The sequence below is a fragment of the Rutidosis leptorrhynchoides genome, chromosome 6, assembly GCF_046630445.1.
Source record: "Rutidosis leptorrhynchoides isolate AG116_Rl617_1_P2 chromosome 6, CSIRO_AGI_Rlap_v1, whole genome shotgun sequence".
Classification (NCBI taxonomy): domain Eukaryota; kingdom Viridiplantae; phylum Streptophyta; class Magnoliopsida; order Asterales; family Asteraceae; genus Rutidosis; species Rutidosis leptorrhynchoides.
Window position 1 is genome coordinate 21628021 of NC_092338.1, and position 8097 is coordinate 21636117.

Below are 8097 nucleotides of genomic sequence, written 5' to 3' on the forward strand. Positions count from 1 at the left end.
CATTTGAGATCTTGACATAATAGAATTAGTTTGTGCTAAAATTATATACAATTAGAAATGTAAATTAAATAGTATTATTAACGATCAGTTTTTTAATTTTTTTTACTGGACTCATATTTAGTGCTTTATCGATTATTTGTCAATTGAAGTTAAAATAGTTCCAACGGACGGACTCATAATTTATCTTTAAGTATTCAATATAAATACTTCTAAAACAAAGGTTATCAGTAATTTCATTGTAATTATATATACATTTGATAAGTATTAATATTAACAATATTAAATATTAATTTATACAATTGTCGTGCAACGCACGGGCTCATAAAACTAGTTAACATATAATAACAAACGTAAACTAATATATTATTATAATATTTGGTTATTCAATAGCTAGAATCACAATTAATTATATGTAAATCTCAAACGATGATATTAGTGCTCTAGCATTTTGTCGATTAAATTGGATTAATATCTTCATCTTCTAAATCAATCTTCTTTTTCTATTAGAAACTTCATCACTCAAATTTTCTTTGCATGTGCTAACATTGTGACCAAAACCCCTGCAAAATCCACAACCTCTTTGTTTTGCCAATTATTTTCCACTTTTCACTCTCTTTTGACTGGGTCGTCCTTTGATTTTTGATCTAATAGGACATTGAACCATGTCAATCACATCAGCTTCAACCTCGTTGTTGCCATCAGATTTTGAGATGACATGAATTGATTCTTGGGGTAATGAACATATTTCATCAACTTGAGTATCTTTGCGACTCCATCGTGGATGCCAATAAGTAGAAGGAACTTCAAAACAACCCTTATGAATAAATACACTTAGCACATGGCGACAAAGTATGCCAATAAATTCAAAATTTTTGCATGAGCACTTAGCCACCTTACCATCCCAAACCACATTATGACATCGTGTTGTTTTTTGATGTTTGACAATAAAGTTAATGGTGTTTTCTTCATCACCCGAACATCGAGTTCCTTCAACCAAGTATTGCGTTGCGAGTTCAAACTGCTCTTGAAACTTTTTAAAAGCAAATGGAGTTAAAAATTGGTGACCTTGTTCTTCTAACGGTGAAAGTGATCTCAAGTGCGACCCCCTATATTTCTGTAACATAGTATCATGCATTTGTTTTTGTTGAACATCTTCAACTGCAAGATCAACATATATATATATATATATATATATATATATATATATATATATATATATATATATATATATATATATATATATATATATATATATATATATATATATATATATATATATATATATATATATATATATATAACAATAACTAATAATCACCATAAGAAATTATCTAAAATATAAATATTTAACTAAAAATGACTACTTACTTGTCTAATAAAGTCACTTAGACATGTACGAGAAGATATAAACTTCTTTATAAAAGCATTAATACTTTTCGATCTCCCGGTAGTTGTCATACCACCAAAAAAGAAATCACGAAGATATGCGGGTACCTAAAATGATTTTATCTTATACAAGCCTATAACATGCTTATTGTTGGTAAGATTGTAGTTTTTAATAACCAACGGCCAATTTTTCTCGAATTCTTCAATTGTGTCCAACTTATATAAGGTGTAAAATTCAGAACATCGACTTGAATACTCACTTCTCAATAATGACATAAACCAACTACTAAACTAAGTAGTTATATGCCATATACAAAATGAATGTTTAGCAAAAGGAACCTCTTTTGCAATCGCTTGTGTCATCCATTGATCTTGATAAGTCAATATTGTATGCGGTGACCTTCTCATAAGTAAACAAAAATTCTGCAAATTTAAGAAATTAATGAGTACGTGGTTAATTCACCAAAAGAAGATACATAATGTACGAATTTGCATAAATATCAAGGAAGTACCTTGAACAACCATTGAAATGTATTTGTAGTCTCGTTTCGTAGAAGTGCGCAACCAAATAAAATGGTTCTTCCATGATTGTCAACACTAACAAATATGCCAAAAGGCATGTCATACGAATTGACTTTGTATGTACGACAACATCTCCATATTTTTGATACATATCAAAACAATGGCTGTGCGCCCAAAAAATATGTTATAGTCTATTTCCATTATCTAGGGTAAATGCATATTGAAATCTAGAATTTCAATTTTTGCATTTTTACAATACTCTAAAAGTTCTTTGGCATCATAATTTGAGTGTTGTTTATGATTTTTGCCAATAAAATTATGAACATCTTTTCTAAGAAAATCAAGTTCTCCGTGTCTTACATTTTTTTAAGTTATATTACGCGCATAATTTGTTTAACGGACAACCCTCCATTTTTAACAAGATTATACGGTTTTCATCATCTTTTGTAATATTACGATATGAAGGAAGAAACTGAACCTCTCGAGGAGATAACAATTCATGATTATGCTCCGAAACAAATTTAGTGACTTGCCACTCTTTCGGGAAAATTTCATTAATTCTCCTCAATGATATACGCATGTGGGCCTTGCATTCACAAACTATCGAACCCCGATTCCTTTGTTGTTTTAAGTGATTTACCATTTTAATTTTCGACTTTCCTTCACGATGACAAAAGAAGTTTCGCCTAGATTTTTCTCCGTTCTTGTTCACAAACCTACCTTTACGAATAGAAAATCCATTCCTTTTGGAATAATTTTGATAAAAAAACAAATGCCTCTTGTTCACTTAAAAAACATTGATCAATAAATGGTTCATTTAAATCTAGATTTTTGTTTTCATCCTCATCTTCAATATAACCTCCTTCCTCTTCAGTATTTATCAAGTCTTCCTCTATAGGTATTTCATTTAAATCAATCATAACTAAATTATTCATATATGAAAAAACGATAAATTAATAACCACTATGTAAATTTAATATAATGATTAATGAGTAGTTAATACACAGTACCATACATTAGAAATTTAATTGCTAAAATGAGTGGATATCAAAATAAAGTTTACCTCGTCGACTCATCGTTAATGATGATGTACACGTTAGTGAGGAAGTACTGATCAATGGATGAATTTTACGAAGCAGTAAAAGAATGAATACACTAGCTACTGAATTTTTTGTCATAGAAGTACTTCATCATATATAAACGTGACCAATACATTTAGTTAGGAAATGATGATGCTAACAAAAATATTAAAAATATTTTGTTAAACCTCTCCGTATATTAGTCATTAACTTTGACATATTTAAATATTTTGTGTATTCAATTTGGATATATTTATGGGAGGAACATCAGTTTTGTGATATTAAATTATTAAGAATTAATTTGGAAGATTGAAACAGGGGCAAAATTGGAAGAGTAGAAAAAAGATTAATATTTAATGTGTAACTAGTGGTTACGTTTAGAAATTTTGATGGAATTAATTGCTTTAATCTGATGCTCTTAAAGCATTATTTAGTCTTATTATATTAGAAAAATGCTACTGTATGCTATGGTGTTAGGTCACTCTCTATCATAACTAAACTATTCATCATTTTAACCTTCCACATCAGCGCCACATCAACAACAATATCGTATAACTAACTCATAACTAAACACTCCCTATCATGGCTAAAACAATACTCCTCTTAATATACAACGTACAAGCAATAAAACATCAAGTCTAACAATAAAAAGCACTGGGACCCGCAATTCCTATAACTCTTCAGTTAAATCTATGGTGAAAGCGGGTAACTAACGCGGATAATTAAGTGGTGCCTATGGTTAATTACGGGTAATGAGCGGTTAATGGGCGGATAACTAACCATGAGGGTGGTCTTATTAGTAGTTAGTATATGATAACAAGCATTAAATACTCAAATATTTCCGATTTATCAGTCCATATTAATTAGCTTTGAATTGAATTCTTATTATTTTCCCATATCACCCTTATTAAAATTACTGATAAATTACCTGTTATCGAAATAAAATCAAAATTTCATTTCGAATGATTTTTTCATAAAAACTCGAAAAACAGAACTAATTTTGTTTAATTTTATTTTGTTTCCGGTTTCCCTTAGCACGGGCAGCTTCCAGAATCGACTTGTTACGTGTTCGAAAGACGATCATTTCATAACTTCTCTCACGAAAATTCGCTAATTGTTGTGTAGAAATTAGGTTTTTTTTTTATTATTATTGCTGCTAGGGTTTCTAACAGCTATATATATTTTTACTGATTACTAATGGTGGAGGTTGATAGAAAATCAAACGAAGCTAATAATGACAATGAAGTCAAAATTAGATACAATAACACCAAAACTGGATGGAAGCTGTATGGAATTATCGGGGCTGCAATTGCCGTTTTAGTTGCTGTGTATCTTAATCCATGGCGTAATAATCTCAATAAAACCTACCTCTGTTCTCAGGTATATAATATCTTTCTCTCTAATTATCTATCTATCTATTTGTATTGTGTTTATTTGATTAATTCATTTATGCAATTATGCATGCATTGTTTAGCTATTGTTATGTAGTGGAAAATTACAGGTGAACTTGTTAGCTTATTGATGCCATTTAATCCAATTAAACATGTTATGAGGCCGTAGAGAACACACATTCATTATCCATGTACTTATGTTTATGCATCATATGCAATTGGCAAGTAGTAGTCAAAGTTTTGAGCTATGTGCGGGAGTTGGAATATGATATGCTCTGATTACGTGTTACAAAACTTATATTGAATATTGATCGAATCGCGTTATAGTGATAGTAGTATTTCATTAGAACTAATGGAAGGTAATGTATGTTTTCTTTTCTTTTTTTCTCCACTGACTTACTGCCAATCAATGTGGTTAGGTTTTGCTTTGATGCACTTGAATCGAAGGCCATAAAGCCAACAGTTAACAATATAAACATGTTACTAACTTGGCTTGTTACTGAATTATATGTTGAGCAGGATACTTGTAGATATCCACGCATTGTCGAGGACTGCTGTTGCGATTATGACAGCGTTGATGATGTTAATGGAGAAATTTTACATCCCTTGTTACAAGAGCTTGTTAAGACTCCCTTCTTTAGATATTTCAAGGTCTTGTTTGCTCTGATGTATACCTTGGAAATATAATTATTTACTAATTAGTTTTTTATTGTTATTTATAATTGTGATCTACTTACATCCCTGACAGGTAAAGTTATGGTGTGATTGCCCTTTCTGGCCTGATGATGGAATGTGCCGCCTTCGTGATTGCAGTGTTTGTGAGTGTCCAGAAAATGAATTCCCCGAATCTTTTAAGAAACCGTCACTCCATGTTCTTGCACGAGATGACCCTGTATGCCAAGAGGGAAAGCCCGAGGCTACTGTTGACCGTACTCTAGATGCCAAGTCATTTAAAGGGTGGGTAGAAATAGACAATCCATGGACTCATGATGATGAAACTGATAATGGTAATATGCTAATTTTAACCAACTTTTTTTTTTTTTTTTTTTTTTTTTTTTTTTGGAAAAAGTATATATTTTAACCAACTTGGATATAATGCTAACTCATATTTTGAAATTCTTCAGATGAAATGACATATGTGAATTTGCAACTGAACCCTGAACAGTATACGGGTTACACAGGGCCATCGGCAAGAAGAATATGGGATGCAATATATTCAGAAAATTGTCCAAGATGTAAATACAGTTGTGTCTATGCACTTTGTGGTTATGTATAACCAACTTCTAATGTCATTTTTTGTTGTTATAGATGCGTATGGAGAGACATGCCAAGAAAAGAAAGTACTATACAAACTAATATCTGGTCTGCATTCCTCAATTTCGATCCACATAGCTGCTGATTATCTCATTGATGAGACTGCCAATCAGGTTCATGTTGTGTGCATGTCTAATTGTCTTGAGGAATTTACCGGTAAACTAATCATGTATTTGAATAATTACAGTGGGGTCCTAATATTGAATTGATGAATGATCGTGTCTTGAAACATCCTGATCGTGTGGAAAATTTGTACTTCACTTTCCTATTCGTTCTTAGAGCTGTGATAAAAGTGAGCCTTTTAACATCCTTTATGAATGTTGAACACATTTATTCGCATGAGAATTTTTTTTTTTTAATATGTGTGTTGTGTTACAGGCGGGTGCTTACTTGGATCAGGCTGAGTATGACTCTGGTAACCAAGTGGAGGATTTGCGAGCCCAATTGTTGATTCGACGTTTGGTTCATAATTCCAAATTGCAAGCTGCATGTGCTCTTCCCTTTGACGAGGCTGAACTTTGGCAAGGCCATGGTGGACCAATACTTAGACGACAAATCCAAGATCAGTTTCGAAACATCAGGTTTAGTTTCATCCCGAATTATGTTAATGCATAGCTTGTTATGCCTGTGCTCTAGATATACAAATGATTTCTTATATGGTTAGGTCCTAAGGGTGTATAAACTAGGTTGGAAAATGGGTCAAAGCGGGTTCAGGTTGAAACGTGTCATCTTTTAGTAATAGCTTGAACAGGAGCCTGTGTTCCCCTACAAACTCCTTTATCCGGCTTGTTATACACTAGTTTATTATGAAGTGATTAGACTGCAAAAACTATTAAGGTAATGGTCTACATATTCGAATAGAAAATTTTAGGGAGTTCTATCAATCAAAAATGGAATTGGGACTACATTCAATCTGCCTGACCCGTTTGACTAGTTTGACTCACTCCCCTCTAGTTAAATACATATATTTGACACATGGGACTATTTGTAATAAACGGTTGAAAACGACATTTTCTAATCGCACATGTTGCAGTGCGCTGATGGACTGTGTTGGATGTGAGAAGTGTCGTCTTTGGGGAAAACTTCAGGTTCTTGGCCTTGGAACTGCCTTAAAAATACTCTTCTCTGTTGATGATCAAGGAAACCCAAGCCCACAAGTAATGCTTCCGCGTTCTTAAGTTTATCTCAGTGGACTTCATTTTTTTTTTTTTTGCTAATGCTAATATTTCTGATATATTTATTGTATTACAGCTTGAATTACAAAGAAATGAAGTAATTGCACTAATTAATTTACTAAATCGGCTGTCAGAATCTCTTATATATGTCAGTAACATGAGAGATAAGGTGCCTATACAGCCTCCTGATAGAGATTTCAATTTTAATCACAGACGATGGGAATCATTGATAGCTCGCTGGTACGCTTTGTTGCTCATTGTTCACGTTTTTTTTTTTAATTCAAACTATGGCGCACAATCTGTAGTAAAAGTTTTAATCCTTTCGGCTGCCTTTTTCAGGTGGAAAAACTTAGCAAGAACTAGATGACAATCATTAATGGACCAGCACAAGTTGAAGTTGAAACTAATCAGGTGAAGATATATGTCTCGAGGATTAGTAAATGTGAATGTGTCAATCATATGAATGGTGTCACGTTTTTGACTAAAAGGTGTTTTAGTTGCAACCCAGATAAATTGTCAGTATACGTTTGTTGACTAACAGGTGGTAAAATAAACAGGTTGATGGGTCATAACCAAGTAGTTCTGTATAGTTGGATTAAAAAAGAATATCTCCAAGGTTTTAAAATTGTTAAAGTAATTCTTCACATATCAAATTGGTTGCGAAATTACATTAAATGGAAGTTTTTGTACACAAAAAATACACCTGTACTATTTCTAATGTTTGGCCCATTTGACCACCAGAGATAAAACATTGCCTTAATCAAGTCATTAGTGAAGATTTTCATGGTGCCTTTATAATATCGTAAACTTAAGGTTAGTTTGCAAAGTTTAAACTTTAAACATCAGTAACTTGTTAATTCTATAGTCAGTAAACGTATTCATTATCAAAGAATAAGGTATAGACATCCATAGAGTGACAATAAAGAGCAATACAAAAGCGAAATGTACGATCCGAGAACATGATGCACAAACTTTCAGCTATCAAAAGATTTATTTTATACAACTTGTGTCTCTTTGCAGTTCATTCCTACCATTACAGGTAGTTATCAGCTTATCGCTGCACTGTGACTATGTGAATTGTCGATTGTCACTCTTTACAAGCTCAATTCTATCTTTATGTATAATGTAGCAGCATACAAGAATAATAGGCAAACAAAACAAACCTTTTCTACAAGGCCAGAATTTATGGCGTGCTCGCTGGGGTGGTCAGAGGTGGGGTGTTCATGCCTA

General features: G+C 32.4%; 1 protein-coding gene and 1 pseudogene across 1 annotated transcript; one reads left to right on the top strand and one right to left on the bottom strand.

Annotated features, from left to right (window-relative positions):
• Positions 1-481: 481 nt before the first annotated feature.
• On the bottom strand, positions 482-2828 carry LOC139853451 (protein FAR1-RELATED SEQUENCE 11-like; annotated as a pseudogene).
• Positions 2829-3960: 1132 nt separating this feature from the next.
• Positions 3961-7852, top strand: LOC139851835 (endoplasmic reticulum oxidoreductin-1-like). Its single transcript, XM_071841010.1, has 10 exons — positions 3961-4367; positions 4898-5029; positions 5127-5385; positions 5503-5613; positions 5687-5805; positions 5880-5984; positions 6071-6273; positions 6726-6849; positions 6944-7107; positions 7207-7852. The coding sequence occupies exons 1-10, from the start codon at positions 4185-4187 to the stop codon at positions 7232-7234; spliced, it is 1428 nt and encodes a 475-aa protein (XP_071697111.1). The 5' UTR covers positions 3961-4184; the 3' UTR covers positions 7235-7852.
• Positions 7853-8097: the final 245 nt, after the last annotated feature.

Coding starts and splice junctions, on each gene's coding strand:
- LOC139851835 (XM_071841010.1), top strand. CDS start 4,185: ATGGTGGAGGTTGATAGAAAATCAAACGAAGCTAATAATGACAATGAA. Junction 6,850..6,943: donor AAGGAAACCCAAGCCCACAA/GTAATGCTTCCG, acceptor ATTGTATTACAG/CTTGAATTACAAAGAAATGA. Junction 7,108..7,206: donor GAATCATTGATAGCTCGCTG/GTACGCTTTGTT, acceptor TGCCTTTTTCAG/GTGGAAAAACTTAGCAAGAA.